The sequence below is a fragment of the Oncorhynchus kisutch genome, linkage group LG17 (genome assembly GCF_002021735.2).
Source record: "Oncorhynchus kisutch isolate 150728-3 linkage group LG17, Okis_V2, whole genome shotgun sequence".
NCBI lineage: Eukaryota > Metazoa > Chordata > Actinopteri > Salmoniformes > Salmonidae > Oncorhynchus > Oncorhynchus kisutch.
Genome location: NC_034190.2, coordinates 22,110,331 through 22,130,139, shown reverse-complemented (window position 1 = coordinate 22,130,139; position 19,809 = coordinate 22,110,331). Strand labels below are relative to the sequence as shown.

Below are 19,809 nucleotides of genomic sequence, written 5' to 3'. Positions count from 1 at the left end.
GCCAGTTTTATTGCTTCTTTAATCAGCACAACAGTTTTCAGCTGTGCTATCATAATTGCAAAAGGGTTTTCTAATGATCAAGTAATCTTTTAAATGACACATTTGGATTAGCTAACAGAACTTGCCATTGAAACACAGGAGTGATGGTTGCGGATAATGGGCCTGTAGATATTCCAAACTTTTGAACGATCATGTAATTTCTGAAGATTTGTACTTATTTAAAGGGGCAATCTGCAGTTGCTGTTGCTACATACAGTTTTGGATTTATACATTTATGATAAGTACCCATTGATTCTTGAAGAAAATAACTTAGAAATGCCGCATGAGCTTAGATCAATTGTTGTACCCCATTAGAACCCAAAATATCAGTTTGTTTTACTCCAATGTTTGTAAACAATGTAAATGTAAACAAACACTATATAGCCTCAAAACATGGATCAAACTATATTTTGGTCAGTCATTGCATCCAGTAGCTCTGTCTATGAATTTGAGAGTGGGAACATTTCTTCAGCCCCATCCCTGAGCTTTTTATCGAAACAGGGTTGGGGAGTCCACTTTGAGTTAGGGTTGGGGAGTCCACTTTTTGGCTACTTTCTAGTGTTTTGTGATGGACAATTGAGCGTGTCGAGCATCACACATCAACCCTGTTACCCATAGATAGGCAGGCTAGAAATGAAACATTCCCAGGCCTTCATTTGTCCCTCCCTGTTGCGCACAACACTCCTCAATTCCCCCTGTCGCCTCGGGAGTTAGCACTAATTAAAGATGAAAACTTAAACCCTTTAACTGTCACTGCCATTTTTTCTTGAGATAGGAAAATATGTTCCTTATAAAAGTTGAACATGTGCTCTTAATGACAGCATTTTAAAATGAGGTTAAATAAATATATATATTTTTTTTTACAAATTGACATGACCCAAAAGGTACTCTATTCATAAAATGACACCTCTTTCAGTAGGTTTATTTAAGTACTGGATCACATTGGTTTCAGTTGTGTGCTGTCCTTACAAGTTGTGTGCTGTCCTTACAAGTAGTGTGCTGTCCTTACAAGTTGTGTATTTAGCAAATGAGCAAGAGGGATAGTTTAGAAATATGAGAAAAAGAGAAGGAGGAAGTATAAGAGAAAGACTCTCAGTCCACATGCTGACAAGCTTAATCTGTGGTAATGGTACCATAATATAAGATTCAGGAACATTTAACTATGGCTTGAAAGTTTCCTTGGAGCTGGAGGAGACCAGTGAAAAGACAAGTGAAGACTTTCTCTCTGTGACAGCGTTGTAAACCCTCTCATAGATCGCTAGAACGTTGTTCCCTTAACAAGGATATTAACCGGAGACAGCTGATCAATGCCTAATGATTGATCAGGTCGCCACGGTGATCAATGAGTCTCTTTAATCCCTCTTATTTCCATCCAATCAACTGAGAGAGAGAGAGATAAATGGAGGATGGAGGGGGAGAGAGAAAGTAAAAAGAGAGCGAGAGGGGGAAGAGAGAGAGGTGGGGGAGAGAGAGAGAGAGAGAGGTGGGGGAGCAAGCGAGAGAGGTGGGGGAGAGAGCGAGAGAGGTGGGGGAGAGAGAGAGAGAGGTGGGGAAGAGAGCGAGAGAGGTGGGGGAGAGAGCGAGCGAGGTGGGGGAGAGAGAGAGGTGGGGGAGAGAGAGAGAGAGGTGGGGAAGAGAGAGAGAGAGGTGGGGGAGTGAGAGAGAGAGGTGGGGAAGAGAGAGAGAGGTGGGGGAGAGAGCGAGAGAGGTGGGGGAGAGAGTGAGAGAGGTGGGAGAGAGAGAGAGAGAGGTGGGGGAGAGAGCGAGAGAGGTGGGGGAGAGAGAGAGAGAGGTGGGGGAGAGAGAGAGAGGTGGGGGAGAGAGAGAGAGGTGGGGGAGAGAGAGAGAGGTGGGGAAGAGAGTGAGAGAGGTGGGGGAGAGAGAGAGAGGTGGGGAGAGAGCGAGAGAGGTGGGGGAGAGAGCGAGAGAGGTGGGGGAGAGAGAGAGAGGTGGGGGAGAGAGCGAGAGAGGTGGGGGAGAGAGCGAGAGAGGTGGGGGAGAGAGAGAGAGGTGGGGAAGAGAGTGAGAGAGGTGGGGGAGAGAGAGAGAGAGGTGGGGGAGAGAGTGAGAGAGGTGGGGAAGAGAGTGAGAGAGGTGGGGGAGAGAGCGAGAGAGGTGGGGGAGAGAGCGAGAGAGGTGGGGGAGAGAGAGAGAGGTGGGGGAGAGAGAGAAAGGAGAGGGGAGATAAAGAAGAAGTCAGACGTTTACATACACTTAGGTTGGAGTCATTAAAACTCGTTTTTCAACCACTCCACAAATTTCTTGTTAACAAACTATAGTTTTGGCAAGTCGGTTAGGACATCTACTTTGTGCATGACACAATAATTTTCCCAAGAATTGTTTACAGACAGATTATTTCACTTATAATTCACTGTATCACAATTTCAGTGGGTCAGAAGTTTACATACACTAAGTTGACTGTGCCTTTAAACAGCTTGGAAAATTCCAGAAAATTATGTCATGGCTTTAGAAGCTTCTGATAGGCTAATTGACATAATTTGAGTCAATTGGAGGTGTACCTGTGGATGTATTTCAAGACCTACCTTCAAACTCAGTGCCTTTTTGCTTGACATCATGGGAAAATCAAAAGAAATCACCTAGACCCCCACAAGTCTGGTTCATCCTTGGGAGCAATTTCCAAACGCCTGAAGGTACCACGTTCATCTGTACAAACAGTAGTACGCAAGTATAAACACCATGGGACCACGCAGCCGTCATACCGCTCAGGAAGGAGACGTATTCTGTCTCCTAGAGATGAACGTACATTGGTGAGAAATGTGCAAATCAATCCCAGAACAACACAAAAGGACCTTGTGAATATGCTGGAGGAAACAGGTACCAAAGTATCTATATCCACAGTGAAACAGTAAAAAAAAGTGCTAAATCAACTAAACCTGAAAGGCCACTCAGGAAGAAAGAAGCCACTGCTCCAAAACCGCCATTAAAAAGCCAGACTACAGTTTGCAACTGGACATGGGGACAAAGATCGTACATTTAGGAGAAATGTACTCTGGTCTGATGAAACAAAAATAAAACTGTTTGGCCATAATGACCATCGTTATGTTTGGAGGACAAAGGGGGATGCTTGCAAGCCGAAGAACACCATCCCACTGTGAAGCACAGGGGTGGCAGCATCATGTTGTGTGGGTGCTTGCTGCAGGAGGGACTGGTGCACTTCACAAAATAGATGGCATCACGAGGCAAGAAAATTATGTGGATATATTGAAGCAACATCTCAAGACATCAGTCAGGAAGTTAAAGCTTGGGCGCAAATGGGTCTTCCAAATGGACAATGTCATAATGGTTTTAGGACAACAAAGTCAAGGTATTGGAGTGGCCATCACAAAGCCCAGACCTCAATCCTATAGAAAATTTGTATTTTATACTGATAACAAGTTCAAACAGGTTCCATTAATACAGGTAACGAGTGGAGGACAGAGGAGCCTCTTAAAGAAGAAGTTACAGGTCTGTGAGAGCCAGAAATCTTGCTTGTTTGTTGGTGACCAAATACTTATTTTCCACCACAATTTGCAAATAAATTCATTAAAAATCCTACAATGTGATTTTCTGGATTTTTTTTTCTTCATTTTTTCTTTCATTGTTGAAGTGTACCTATGATGAAAATTACAGGCCTCTCTCATCTTTTTAAGTGGGAGAACTTGCACAATTGGTGGCTGACTAAATACTTTTTTGCCCCGCTGTAGGTAATGCCCCCTAGAGGGCCTAATGGGCATAACCAAGCTCTCACACGCTGAGAAAACCCACTGACACACACACTGACTCATCATTGAGGTAAAAGCTGACACAAAACTCAGCACACACACACACACACACACAGACTGGGTGGAGAGCCGGGGTGTATATAAGGGGTGCCTCTCTCTCTGAGCGGAGAAGTCCCTTCATCCCTCTCTCAAACACTCCTCCAACACAAGGACTCTCTTTCCTCAAGGTAAGAACAGCACTTCTTCCTTCCTTTTCTCTCTCGCTCTGTGAGTGTTTTTCTCTATATTTCTCTACCTTTATTCAGTTAATTGAGAACAAATGAATTACCAAATTGGATGTAGTTGTTCTTGAGTCAGGAATAAGTACAAGATCTCTGGAGAACAATATTTTAACTCAATCATTTTTTTCATTAATCCAATTGCTATATTTTCTTGTTAGGTTGTGTTTGATCAAGTAGATAAATGATGTAGCGTGGACTGCTGTGTGTGTAATGAGTGATATGGTGAAGTGTATGTAAATGATCGGTTGAAGTGGAGCAGCTGAAGTGTAGGTTTAGTGATGGGAACAGCTGACAGTGACCTCACTGGTCTCCCATAGACCACTTTACAGACTGCCAACATTTATCAGTCATTCAGATTGACATACTGTGCCACACATTTGTGTCATTTCATCTTTTAGGGATCACTTTAGTCTACATTCTATTATATTCTATTGTAGCATATTTTATTTTGACTAATAATCTGGACAAGAAGTTCAGTCATTCAGTTATATTCTGACTTAATGAGTGAAGAGATCTCAGAGGGGAGGGAAGAAGCAGATCAGGAGTGAAAGAGAAGGAAAAGGTTTTCCTAAGTCTCTCCAGAACATTTCAATAACCTCATCACATCACTAATGCCTCTTTGGGATGAACAAGTCAAGACTTCCAGTAAATTAGGGGTGTCTTGCTTTTCACCGACAGACGAAATAAGTAGTTTAACCATTCACACCTTTATGTCACATTCCTCTCCTCTCCACTCCTCTCACCGCTACCCCTCTTCCCCTCTACCCCTCTTCCCCTCTACCCCTCTTCCCCTCTACCCCTCTTCCCCTCTCTCTCCCCCAGATGACGGCGGGGTTGTGTGTGTGTGTTCTGTTGGTGGTCCTGTCCACTAGCTGTTTGGGACGACCCCAGTCCTCTCCCCCCCTCCAAGAGGGCGACCCTGCCATGCCCCCTTCCTCTGAAGGTAAGAACAGGGAGATCACATCTGGATGTCAAATACATTTCAATCTAATACGTTCAAATGCTTTAGCTGAGCTTGATTTATCTTTCCTGGTACAATGGAACTGATGGATATGTTTTGTTCAAACTGGTGTCCTGATGATATGATGAATGTTTATGCTTTTTACGGCAATCCTTGGGCTCTAGAAAGACGCACTAGCAATAACAGATTATATCAATCAATTATTATCATAATATTTTTACCTATGTCATTGAATTGCACCAACCAACCTAAGACAGTACTCCCTTTGATAGCACGTCTTGAAGCCTACGCCCACTTCCTCTCCAAGCCACGCCTCAGACAGACACGCTCCGCCACTTTGGACAATACCGTCCCATATACGGCAGAAGAAGACGGAGACTCCAGAGCCAACCTCAGTGAATTGTTGGCTAGACTCATCTCCTCACGGAAGGGTGAGTGAGTGAGTGTAGTGTGTGTGTGTGTGTGTGTGTGTGTGTGTGTGTGTGTGTGTGTGTGTGTGTGTGTGTGTGTGTGTGTGTGTGTGTGTGTGTGTGTGTGTGTGTGTGTGTGTGCGGGCGTGCGTGCGTGCTTGTAAGAGACAGAGAGAGAGATTGAGAGAGAGAGAAAAAGAAAAAGAAAGAGAGAGACATGCAGGAGAGAGAGGCTTGAGGGTGAGCGGAAAGAGAGAGATGAGGGAGAGAGAAGAAAGAGAATGAGAGAAAGGTATGAGGGAGAGAGAGAAGAGAGAGAATGAGAGAAAGGTATAAGGGAGAGAGGGAAGAGAGAGAATGAGAGAAAGGTATGAGGGAGAGAGAGAAGAGAGAAGATGAATTAAGCTCACATTGTTCTCTTCAAGTAATTTTTAAAGTCCATTTAGGACCTCTCCCTCTCTCTTTCACTCTGACCTCTATTACAGTGAGAGTGTTGTTTGGTCTAAATGGCTGGTGGTTTAGAAAAGCTTTGGTGGTTTGTACATGTAAGTTTGTGAGTGTGTATATCTTTCCGGTCTTTGGCTTTCGTTCCATCTCCTTGTCTCTGCTTTGTCAGTGACAGGATCTATAAAGACACTTGTTCTGTGACAGGATCAGAGAAGATCTAAGTCAGGGCTTTTACACTGCTGACAACAACTGTAGAGATATTCTGTCTGAGCTTGAGATATTCTGTCTGAGTTAGTGTGATGTTATACACACGCACACACATACACAGACACACACACACACACCTCCATTCAGAAGATAACAGACAGAGAACAGCATGGTGAAGACATGTGGACAGATAGCACCATGGGGCTACTGAAGACAGTCTATCTAATGAGTTAGTATTAGACGTATTCTGTAAGAGGTGTTGTTATACTCAAGCAGTTGAAAATGTAAGTGCCCACTTCAACAACTGTTTTTGATAAAGTTCACAAAACAATCTGAATTCACTACTTCCGCCTGAGAGAAATGTATAAGTGCTGAGTTCACGTGTTAAACTCATGGGTTAAAAACTTGTTAAGGATCGGCCCCGTTTTTTCAATTTTTGCCTAAAATGACATACCCAAATCTAACTGCCTGTAGCTCAGGCCCTGAAGCAAGGATATACATATTCTTGGTACCATTTGAAAGGAAACACTTTGACGAAAAAATGTAAAAATGAAAAAATGGAAATGTGAAAGGAATGTAGGAGAATATAACACATTAGATCTGGTAAAAGATAATACAAAGAAAAAAACAACCGTAAAAAAAAAAAAAAGTTTTGTTCCATCATCTTTGAAATGCAAGAGAAAGGCCATAATGTATTATTCCAGCCCAGGTGCAATATAGATTTTGGCCACTACATGGCAGCAGTGTATGTGCAAAGTTTTAGACTGATACAATGAACCATTGCATTTCTGTTCCAAATTTTGTATCAATACTGTCCAAATGTGCCTAATTTGTTTATTAATAACTTTTGAAGTTCAAAACTGTGCACTCTCCTCAAACAATAACATGGTATTGTTTCACTGTAATCACTACTTTAAATTGGACAGTGCAGTTAGATTAACAAGAATTGAAGCTTTCTGCCAATATCAGATATGTCTATGTCCTGGGAAATGTTCGTGTTACTTACAACCTCATGCTAATCACATCAGTCTACGTTAGCTCAACATTCCGCAGGGGACCTACCGATCCTGAAGGCGTTTTTAAAGGTCCAATGCAGCCATTTATTTCTGGGTAACAATTAAGTACCTTACTGTTATTGTCTTTAATTAAATGGTTACAAATAATTTTTAAAAATAGCTTCTTTGCAAAGGGAAATTTCTCAAGCAAGAATTTTGCTAGGAATGTTTGGATTGGTCTGAGTAGGGAAGGGAAAACAGATAATTACCTGTTATTGGCAGAGAGGTTTGGAACACTTTCTTATTGGTCCATTAACTAATTTACCACATGGTGATGTCACCTAGCCTGACGACTCACACTAAATTGTTCCGCTGCTCTGTCATTCGCTACATAATTTAGTTTGAGGCTGCCATCAATGAAGATGTTTGTGGTGAAGAGAGGCATTGTACAAAACAAAGTCATCATCGATCGGATCAGAGTATCAAAGCCAACAATGAATCTTCCACGTGTGTTCTGGTTCTGGCCCAACCCATTGGTTTCTGGACCATTTACATGGCCCCAAATGTGCTCGCATTCGGTGAAGGGTCAGGACGTACTCAGATCCATACTTACTGTGAATAAGAAACTAAAGTCCGTGGACGTGGCGTAGCATTTGGCCGGAGCAAGGAGTCTGGGTAGCCAGGCAAGATGTCACCATTGAAGGCCAAAAGTCCATACAACCAAAACAAGCTAAAAACCTTTTCAAACAGCCCTTACAATGAAAGGGCATTATAATAATTTTCACAATATTTTTCCAACCTCATTGTGTGGAAATATATATAAAGCACGGGAAAATCAAGTTTTTTGACTGCACTGGGCCTTTAAAGCAACAAGCCAACAATTCTAACTTTATTGTTTCGAAAGTTCATGTTCACAGTTTGTACCATGAAATCACAACCTACACAGCTAGTCTGTTATTATGTGCATCACTCTACTGTGTCAATGAGACAGAGGCAGGGGAGGGTCAGAGAAACAGATGCAGAGCAAAAGAGATAGAGGGAATAGGACAAGCCAGAAAAAAAGTGAGATGGAGAAAGAGAGATGGAACAAGAGGGGCATGATATTGCAGCTCTGAACCCTGTTAGTAAAGACTGTTATTAATTCTATAATCAGACGGAGGGTTGGGCTTAGAACATTGGCCTCTGACACACACACACACACACACACACACACACACACACACACACACACACACACACACACACATACGCACACACACACACGCACGCACGCACGCACGCACGCACACACACACACACACACACACACACACACACACACACACACACACACACACACACACACACACACACACACACACACACACACACACACACAGAGAGTGAGAGATCATTCTGAGACCTGTGAAGTGTCTTGGCTCACAGGAAGCATGTGAAAGACTTTCTGTAACATGCTTGACATTTACACCTCCTACAATGAATGTGTGTGTGTGTCTGTCTGTCTGTCTGTCTGTGTGTGCGTGTGCGTGTGCGTGTGTGTGTGTGTGTGTGTGTGTGTGTGTGTGTGTGTGTGTGTGTGTGTGTGTGTGTGTGTGTGTGTGTGTGTGTGTGTGTGTGTACGTGTGCGTGTGCATGCGTGCGCGTGCGTGTGTGTGTGTGTATATATATGTGGGTGGCGAGGGAGGAGTGTTAAAAGCTCCCCAGTGACACGAACACCATTGATATTACCATAGTTCACACGCCAGTCAAAAAATCACAGACAGATATCTCCAGTGTTAGCCATGTCGTATGTTACCTATTCTCAATCTGGATAATTCATTAGCTAATAAATTACATTCCCACAGAGCTTCTGTTGATACAGTATGTCTCTGCATGCGTGTGGGGTAGCCAAATTGTTCAACCCGCCACAAAGACTCACGCCAGTAGAAGATAGACAGGTGTTATAGCTCTCTCTCTCTGCTTCCTCTGTCCCTCCCTCCCTCTAGGTTCTCTCCGTAAGAACTCAACAGTGAACAGCAGAGCTAGCGGTCTCAGTGCTAACCACCGGATAAAAGACCGAGACTACAATGGGTGGATGGACTTCGGCCGCCGCAGTGCAGAAGAGTACGAGTACTCCTTGTAAAAAAGTAGTCACTCTCTACAAGAAAACAAAAAACTCAGTCAATGTCCCGCGATAAGAGTATATTTATTCTGTATTTGTTTGTAAACACTACATGATGCAATATATACATATGCCACATTTTTCAGGAAATCTTTAAAGTTCTGGTTTTCTTTCCTGGTGTTCTGTCTGTTTATGGTTTTGGAGGGAATTGAATGGAATGAATTAAGGTCAGGTGTTAATGGAATAATATATATGATGTCATGAGATTAACTTGGATCAATAAAAGTTAAGAATGAACAGTATCTCAACAAATGAGTTCCCAAAGACACATGCTCACACCCACGTTAGCATGCATGCACAGATAACAACTCACACAAATAACATAATACCCTCATGGTATCACCTTAAGACGTTAAACTAGAAATATAAATAGTGAGCAGTGGCTCATTACAATACATAAAGCTGGTAGAACACAGAGCTCACTTCTCTAGGACTCCAGTCCTGCTGCTTTTCAGTTCTCTCAATTAACCAATGAATATAATGTACTGATTGGTCAGAGTGCACACACCTGGTTTCCCAGGACTGAATCAGACTTTGATTAAAAGGCAAGGATGCTGCAGCAGACGCTGCAGCTGTGCCCCTTTCACTTAAAAACATGTCATTTGTGAACAACAGTACTGCCTGACATAACTGGTGTGCAACAACAGCCGACAGGGAATAGACTTCAACATCACGTTGTGATTCATATTTACTGTGTGTTGTTGACCAACATCATTGAATGGCAGATGTACCAAACATCAAGCCCAGTCACTGAAATTGAAGTTGAAATTATATAGGGAAATGTAGATCTTGATGTGTTACCAATTCAATTTGGTTTTTATATCAATTGCTTAAATTGACAAAATGTTTAAATAACATGAAAGATTAGGTTAACCTGTTTGTGCCCGATCGGAATGTTGGCCTACATACTAAACTAAAAATGAAAGAGTGTTTGGAGATACAGTATCTTGGGACAGACCACAGTAAAGTGTGCTGTTACTTGATGGGAATATCATACCAGGAATCCGAGATGAGAAAACACAGGAATCTGGAAAATACTCAAATCATAAATAGCCTTTATTTTATGTTCTGCTTGTTTTGTGTTCTGTCTGTTCTGTTTCTCTCTACCTGCTGAGATAAAGACTGTTGGAGATAGACTGTAACGTGACTGTAACGCTGGTGTTCTAACTGGTGGAGATAAAGACTGTTGGAGATAGACTGTAAAGTGACTGGAACGCTGGTGTTCTAACTGGTGGAGATAAAGACTGTTGGAGATAGACTGTAACGTGACTGTAACGCTGGTGTTCTAACTGGTGGAGATAAAGACTGTTGGAGATAGACTGTAAAGTGACTGGAACGCTGGTGTTCTAACTGGTGGAGATAAAGACTGTTGGAGATAGACTGTAACGTGACTGGAACGCTGGTGTTCTAACTGGTGGAGATAAAGACTGTTGGAGATAGACTGTAAAGTGACTGGAACGCTGGTGTTCTAACTGGTGGAGATAAAGACTGTTGGAGATAGACTGTAACGTGACTGGAACGCTGGTGTTCTAACTGGTGGAGATAAAGACTGTTAGAGATAGACTGTAAAGTGACTGGAATGCTGGTGTTCTAACTGGTGGAGATAAAGACTGTTGGAGATAGACTGTAACATGACTGGAACGCTGGTGTTCTAACTGGTGGAGATAAAGACTGTTGGAGATAGACTGTAACGTGACTGGAACGCTGGTGTTCTAACTGGTGGAGATAAAGACTGTTGGAGATAGACTGTAAAGTGACTGGAACGCTGGTGTTCTAACTGGTGGAGATAAAGACTGTTGGAGATAGACTGTAAAGTGACTGGAACGCTGGTGTTCTAACTGGTGGAGATAAAGACTGTTGGAGATAGACTGTAAAGTGACTGGAACGCTGGTGTTCTAACTGGTGGAGATAAAGACTGTTGGAGATAGACTGTAACGTGACTGGAACGCTAGTGTTCTAACTGGTGGAGATAAAGACTGTTGGAGATAGACTGTAACTTGACTGGAACGCTGGTGTTCTAACTGGTGGAGATAAAGACTGTTGGAGATAGACTGTAAAGTGACTGGAACGCTGGTGTTCTAACTGGTGGAGATAAAGACTGTTGGAGATAGACTGTAACGTGACTGTAACGCTGGTGTTCTAACTGGTGGAGATAAAGACTGTTGGAGATAGACTGTAAAGTGACTGGAACGCTGGTGTTCTAACTGGTGGAGATAAAGACTGTTGGAGATAGACTGTAACGTGACTGGAACGCTGGTGTTCTAACTGGTGGAGATAAAGACTGTTAGAGATAGACTGTAAAGTGACTGGAATGCTGGTGTTCTAACTGGTGGAGATAAAGACTGTTGGAGATAGACTGTAACATGACTGGAACGCTGGTGTTCTAACTGGTGGAGATAAAGACTGTTGGAGATAGACTGTAACGTGACTGGAACGCTGGTGTTCTAACTGGTGGAGATAAAGACTGTTGGAGATAGACTGTAAAGTGACTGGAACGCTGGTGTTCTAACTGGTGGAGATAAAGACTGTTGGAGATAGACTGTAAAGTGACTGGAACGCTGGTGTTCTAACTGGTGGAGATAAAGACTGTTGGAGATAGACTGTAAAGTGACTGGAACGCTGGTGTTCTAACTGGTGGAGATAAAGACTGTTGGAGATAGACTGTAACGTGACTGGAACGCTAGTGTTCTAACTGGTGGAGATAAAGACTGTTGGAGATAGACTGTAACGTGACTGGAACGCTGGTGTTCTAACTGGTGGAGATAAAGACTGTTGGAGATAGACTGTAAAGTGACTGGAACGCTGGTGTTCTAACTGGTGGAGATAAAGACTGTTGGAGATAGACTGTAACGTGACTGTAACGCTGGTGTTCTAACTGGTGGAGATAAAGACTGTTGGAGATAGACTGTAAAGTGACTGGAACGCTGGTGTTCTAACTGGTGGAGATAAAGACTGTTGGAGATAGACTGTAAAGTGACTGGAACGCTGGTGTTCTAACTGGTGGAGATAAAGACTGTTGGAGATAGACTGTAACGTGACTGTAACGCTGGTGTTCTAACTGGTGGAGATAAAGACTGTTGGAGATAGACTGTAAAGTGACTGGAACGCTGGTGTTCTAACTGGTGGAGATAAAGACTGTTGGAGATAGACTGTAAAGTGACTGGAACGCTGGTGTTCTAACTGGTGGAGATAAAGACTGTTGGAGATAGACTGTAACGTGACTGTAACGCTGGTGTTCTAACTGGTGGAGATAAAGACTGTTGGAGATAGACTGTAACGTGACTGGAACGCTGGTGTTCTAACTGGTGGAGATAAAGACTGTTGGAGATAGACTGTAATGTGACTGTAACGCTGGTGTTCTAACTGGTGGAGATAAAGACTGTTGGAGATAGACTGTAACGTGACTGGAACGCTGGTGTTCTAACTGGTGGAGATAAAGACTGTTGGAGATAGACTGTAACGTGACTGGAACGCTGGTGTTCTAACTGGTGGAGATAAAGACTGTTGGAGATAGACTGTAACGTGACTGGAACGCTGGTGTTCTAACTGGTGGAGATAAAGACTGTTGGAGATAGACTGTAACGTGACTGGAACGCTGGTGTTCTAACTGGTGGAGATAAAGACTGTTGGAGATAGACTGTAACGTGACTGGAACGCTGGTGTTCTAACTGGTGGAAATAAAGACTGTTGGAGATAGACTGTAACGTGACTGGAATGCTGGTGTTCTAACTGGTGGAGATAAAGACTGTTGGAGATAGACTGTAACGTGACTGGAACGCTGGTGTTCTAACTGGTGGAGATAAAGACTGTTGGAGATAGACTGTAACGTGACTGGAACGCTGGTGTTCTAACTGGTGGAGATAAAGACTGTTGGAGATAGACTGTAACGTGACTGGAACTCTGGTGTTCTAACTGGTGGAGATAAAGACTGTTTGAGATAGACTGTAACGTGACTGGAACGCTGGTGTTCTAACTGGTGGAGATAAAGACTGTTGGAGATAGACTGTAACGTGACTGGAACGCTGGTGTTCTAACTGGTGGAGATAAAGACTGTTGGAGATAGACTGGAACGTGACTGGAACGCTGGTGTTCTAACTGGTGGAGATAAAGACTGTTGGAGATAGACTGTAACGTGACTGGAACGCTGGTGTTCTAACTGGTGGAGATAAAGACTGTTGGAGATAGACTGTAACGTGACTGGAACGCTGGTGTTCTAACTGGTGGAGATAAAGACTGTTGGAGATAGACTGTAACGTGACTGGAACGCTGGTGTTCTAACTGGTGGAGATAAAGACTGTTGGAGATAGACTGTAACGTGACTGGAACGCTGGTGTTCTAACTGGTGGAGATAAAGACTGTTGGAGATAGACTGTAACGTGACTGGAACGCTGGTGTTCTAACTGGTGGAGATAAAGACTGTTGGAGATAGACTGTAACGTGACTGGAACGCTGGTGTTCTAACTGGTGGAGATAAAGACTGTTGGAGATAGACTGTAACGTGACTGGAACGCTGGTGTTCTAACTGGTGGAGATAAAGACTGTTGGAGATAGACTGTAACGTGACTGGAACGCTGGTGTTCTAACTGGTGGAGATAAAGACTGTTGGAGATAGACTGGAACGTGACTGGAACGCTGGTGTTCTAACTGGTGGAGATAAAGACTGTTGGAGATAGACTGTAAAGTGACTGGAATGCTGGTGTTCTAACTGGTGGAGATAAAGACTGTTGGAGATAGACTGTAAAGTGACTGGAACGCTGGTGTTCTAACTGGTGGAGATAAAGAAATGGCTGCAGTGTAAACAGATACTGCTCATTCATTTCCTAATAAATAAACCAATTAATAACCAAATCACATCATCAATAAGACAATCTAGAGACAATCTCATGAGCACAGTAAACACAATTTTGACAGAGATGTGACAAAGAATAACCAAATCACATCATCAATAACCAAATCACTTCATCAATAACCCAATCCCATCATCAATAAGACAATCACCATACTATCTCCTGAGCACACTAAACACAGAACGGGTACATACTGACAGAGCTGAGACAGAGAACAGGTAAATATCTGGTAAATATTGACAGAGCTGAGACGGAGAACAGGTACATACTGTATCTAGTAAATATTGACAGAGCTGAGACAGAGAACAGGTAAATATCTGGTAAATATTGACAGAGCTGAGACAGAGAACAGGTACATATCTGGTAAATATTGACAGAGCTGAGACAGAGAACAGGTAAATATCTGGTAAATATTGACAGAGCTGAGACAGAGAACAGGTACATATCTGGTAAATATTGACAGAGCTGAGACAGAGAACAGGTAAATATCTGGTAAATATTGACAGAGCTGAGACAGAGAACAGGTAAATATCTGGTAAATATTGACAGAGCTGAGACAGAGAACAGGTAAATATCTGGTAAATATTGACAGAGCTGAGACAGAGAACAGGTAAATATCTGGTGAATATTGACAGAGCTGAGACAGAGAACAGGTACATATCTGGTAAATATTGACAGAGCTGAGACAGAGAACAGGTAAATATCTGGTAAATATTGACAGAGCTGAGACAGAGAACAGGTAAATATCTGGTAAATATTGACAGAGCTGAGACAGAGAACAGGTAAATATCTGGTAAATATTGACAGAGCTGAGACAGAGAACAGGTAAATATCTGGTAAATATTGACAGAGCTGAGACAGAGAACAGGTAAATATCTGGTAAATATTGACAGAGCTGAGAAGAGAACAGGTACATATCTGGTAAATATTGACAGAGCTGAGACAGAGAACAGTTAAATATCTGGTAAATATTGACAGAGCTGAGGGAATTAAGAGAAATGGACAGAGATGAAATGTGAAGAACATATTCACTTATTCACCTCAGGATAGAGAGTAGTCCATGACAAGTAGAAGAATAGACAGAAGTACAGCACATCACTGCTATAATAGATATTCAGCAATGGGTATTACAGCCCAGACGTTCCCAAACTTTTTTGCTTCCTGACCCACCAATTGAGGTGTCTTTCGAGTCGCAGTCCATCATAAGGGTTGAGAGGTGAAAAAACATACACAGACCAAAGAATAAGTAACAAATATTATCTAGGCAGTGGAGAGAACATTCTGCCCTTTCAGAGCTAATCTCCTGCAATCCTATACATCCTGCCATGTTGCAGATTAAAATATCATTTCATACAATTCTACGGATTGTACATGGCTAATGCTTTGTTCTTATGCTCAAACATAACAAAATCAATGGAGGCCTGATGGTGTAGCTGCAATTTTGTTGATTGTAAATGTTCAAAGATTATAGGCTATTATTGAAAAATACATAGCTCCATTATCTTTTCTACATAGTTTCTATTTGGTTTTAGTCATTTAAGGTTACACTGAAAGGGTTTTTCTATCCTGAAAATGTATATATTAAAACATGTGGTTAATGTCATCCCACAACCCACATGGACACCTTCTGCGAACCACAAGTGGGTCCCGACCCACAGTTTGGGAACCACCGCAATAGGCCTACATTGGTGGTACATGGCATGAGATTAAATGCTTCAGTGATAATTGTTCAGATGTCCAAGAGAGAATTTCAAAGAAGGGCATTTCCATGTAAAGAGCCCTATGAGCAATAACGTGAAGTTCATAAGAGAACATTACATTTGGTTGCAAATTAAAGCTAAGAGTCTGTTTTTTGAATGTTTTATTAAGGCATAGACGCATGTCTACTTTCCACAGAAAGTTAGGAACAGGCAAAGGCTTTGGTTATTGGTCAAAGCGATGGAAAATGGTCTTAGAAAACAGCTAGCAGCAAAAGGTATTAGAAATACCTCCAAACACAATGTTGAAGTAAAAACTCCTGACAACTAACAGCAACACTTTGCAACACAAAAATGATTTGCCTTCTGTAAGTTTAAGAAATATAGCCTAGTGTCTTTTCATTTTCAAAATACAGTATTACTTACTGTATTGTGTACTGTATTGTGCTATACTGTACTCTACTGAACTATACTCTACTATCAAGTCACAAGGCGAGACCCAGATGCAGACACAGGAGACAGATAGTTGGAGTCTTACAAGGTTTATTAATCCAAAGGGGTAGGCAAGAGAATGGTCGTGGACAGGAAAAAAGGTCGAGACCAGATCAGAGTCCAGGTGGTACAGAGTAGCAGACAGGCTCATGGTCAAGCCAGGCAGAATGGTCGGTCAGGCAGGCGGGTACAAAGTCCAGAAACAGGCAATGGTCAAAACCGGGAGGACTAGAAAAAGGAGGATGCAAAAAGCAGGAGAACAGGGAAACCCGCTGTTTGACTTGGATACATACAAGACGAACTGGCACAGAGAGACAGGAAACACAGGGATAAATACACTGGGGAAAATCAGTGACACCTGGACGGGGTGGAGACAATCACAAGGACAGGCGAAACAGATCAGGGCCTGATATTACATTGTACTGTACTGTGATGTCTTAACTTGTTTGGGAGCAGAGCTCCTTACAATAATAGCCAGTGTGTAGAATAATACCCAAACATGCAAAGGAGGATAGGACATATTTCTACCTTTGTGTTGCTATTCAGGATACATCACCATGAAGAGAACGACATGCATAATGATGCATTTCTTTACAGTACAGATCAGAGAATCATGATGTCATTCTGTTACAGCGTTTTAATCCACTTCACTTACTGTAGTTCAATATGTGAGAATGCTATTCATTGACTACAGCTCAGCGTTCAACACCATAGTACCCTCAAAGCTCATCACTATGCTAAGGATCCTGGGACTAAACACCTCCCTCTGCAACTGAATCCTGGACTTCCTGACGGGCCACCCCCAGGTGGTGAGTGTAGGTAGGAACACATCTGCCAGACGACTGATCCTCAACACTGGAGCTCCCCAGGGGTGCGTGCCCAGTCCCCTCCTGTACTCCCTGTTCACCCACGACTGCATTGCCAGGCACGACTCCAACACCATCATTAAGTCTGCAGATGACACAGTGGTGTCACCGACAACGACAAGACAGCTTATAGGGAGGAAGTCAGAGACATGGCCGGGTGGTGCCAGAATAACAACCTATCCCTCAACGTAACCAAGACTAAGGAGATTATTGTGGACTACAGGAAAAGGAGGACCGAGCACGCTCCCATTCTCAACGACGGGGCTGTAGTGGAGCAGGTTGAGAGCTGCTCAACGACAAAGCCTATTTCCCCTCAGGAAACTAAAATGATTTGTCCTGAGATCCTCAAAAGGTTCTACAGCTGCAACACCGAGAGCATCCTGACTGGTTGCATCACTGCCTGGAACGGCAACTGCTCAGTCTCTGACCGCAAGGCACTAGAGGGTAGTGCGTACGGCCCAGTACATCGCTGGGGCTAAGCTGCCTGCCATCCAGGACCTCTACACCAGGCGGTGTCAGAGGAAGGCCCTAATAGGGTCAAATATCATAACTCTAAGACATTAATTGTAGCATGTCTTGGCTGTATGATCTTTGAACCTCTGTAACTTTCTCATTCATCATTATTCACGATTAATTCATGATTATCTGTACTTATGGTAGCATCCACATTAATGTAGAAGTTTTTAGAAACATATCCTATACAATACAAATGACTCCAAAATGACATAATCAGTTATTTATTCGGCACAAAACATTTTAATCTCTTTCTCTGAGCATTTGTGTTAGTATAAAATACATGCAATATAGCTCAGTATTTGAATTATTTATTTTAAACAGTCATTTTATACACTCCCCAAAGCACACATATCATTGGGTCGCTCGTCTTTTCAGTTTGCTGCAGCTAGTGACTGGAATGAGCTGCAACAAACACTCAAACTGGACAGTTTTATCTCTTCATTCAAAGACACAATCATGGACACTGACAGTTGTAGCTGCTTTGTGTAATGTATTGTTGTCTCTACCTTCTTGCCCTTTTTACTGTTGTCTGTGCCCAATTATATATATATATATATATATATATATATATATATATATATTAATTTTTCTTTTCAAGGGGTGGATCAGCTTTAATATTGCGGATATATTGTTGCTTCCATCAATGTAATTATCTGCATAATTTCCAATCCCTCATATATTTTTTGGGTAAATATATATATCTAAATACACATATACATACACATACCCATATACATACAGTGGGGAGAACAAATTAATTACTTAAAAATCATACAATGTGATTTTCTGGATTTTTGTTTTAGATTCCGTCTCTCACAGTTGAAGTGTACCTATGATAAAAAATTACAGACCTCTACATGCTTTGTAAGTAGCAAAACCTGCAAAATTGGTAGTGTATCAAAAACTTGTTCTCCCCACTGTATATATATACACACATAAACATTCATATATATTTATACATACATACACATACATATATACAAACATGCATACATATACACAACTTTTGTTTTAGAATATACCTTTATTGTTCCCTGCGAACCTACCACCCTCCCCCAATTAGAGGAAGGTCAGGACTAAAAACAAACAAAATGTAACTATTGTAAAATGGATTGTGTCTATAAAATGTGTATAGTATTTACAAACTAAAGGTAGAAGCCCATGTGTTATTGTTTATTAGTTTACTCCATTTCTATTTGTGTTATTTCACAAAAGTTCTGAACCTGTATACATGTTACAGACCCCGTATGTTTTAAATGTGTTATCTTGTTATTAGTCCCACCCTTCAGCTCCATTCATCCCCTCCCATCCATCTCTTAACACCATCCATTTTGGATTTCTATTTGCCATATATTGTTCAACTGTGCTGTGATGCTTCACAAAAGTACTGAACCTTTCTATTATCATATCTTCTACAGATTGTAAATTAAAGACAAGCATTTTTGCTAAAATAATGATTATATTATTAATCAATTGACTATGACTTTTCAAATCACCCAGTATTGCTATCTGCAGCGTTAGTTCTAGGTAAATGTTGCAATTCTTCAGCCATTCCTGGACCTGTATAATACCAAAATAGATGATCTAATGACTGCCTCCTCGCAGCAAAATCTGCAGAGCTGGAAAGATTGTATCCCCCATGTGTATAACATTCTATTGGTTGCAAGAATTTTGTATAATAATCTCAATTGAAAAATTTGAAGTTATCTGTGCCCAATAATGTGTGTACCCTGTTTTGTGCTGCTACCATGTTGTGCTACTGACATGTTGTGTTGCTACCATGTTGTTATATGCTGCTACCATGCTGTGTTGTCATGTGTTGCTGCCATGCTGTGTTGTCATGTGTTGCTGCCATGCTGTGTTGTCATGTGTTGCTTCCATGCAATGTTGTTGTCTTAGGACTCTCTTTATGTAGTGTTGTGTTGTCTCTCTTGTGTTTTGTCCTATATTTTTTATTTTAATTTTAATCCCAGCCACCGCCCCACAGGAAGCCTTTTGGTAGGCCATCATTGTAAATAAGAATTTGATCTTAAATGACTTGCCTAGTTAAATAAAATTAAATAAACAATTATTGCTAATATTTATCAAGGGTGTCAACAATTTCAGACCCCACTGTAGTTATTTTGTTTGTTTTTTTGTTTTTACATTTAAAGTGAAAAAGTCTCAGG

At 41.8% G+C, this 19,809-nt stretch overlaps 1 protein-coding gene across 1 annotated transcript; it reads left to right on the top strand.

Annotated features, from left to right (window-relative positions):
* The first annotated feature begins 3,888 nt into the window (after nt 1-3,888).
* On the top strand, nt 3,889-9,469 carry cckb (cholecystokinin b). Its single transcript, XM_020507336.2, has 4 exons — nt 3,889-3,988; nt 4,865-4,985; nt 5,276-5,434; nt 9,048-9,469. The coding sequence occupies exons 2-4, from the start codon at nt 4,865-4,867 to the stop codon at nt 9,182-9,184; spliced, it is 417 nt and encodes a 138-aa protein (XP_020362925.1). The 5' UTR covers nt 3,889-3,988; the 3' UTR covers nt 9,185-9,469.
* Nucleotides 9,470-19,809: the final 10,340 nt, after the last annotated feature.

Excerpts from the sequence above, each read along its gene's own strand:
- cckb (XM_020507336.2), top strand. The coding sequence starts at position 4,865 with ATGACGGCGGGGTTGTGTGTGTGTGTTCTGTTGGTGGTCCTGTCCACT. Across the intron at positions 4,986-5,275 it reads CATGCCCCCTTCCTCTGAAG|CACGTCTTGAAGCCTACGCC; the intron begins GTAAGAACAGGG and ends TCCCTTTGATAG. Across the intron at positions 5,435-9,047 it reads ACTCATCTCCTCACGGAAGG|GTTCTCTCCGTAAGAACTCA; the intron begins GTGAGTGAGTGA and ends CCCTCCCTCTAG.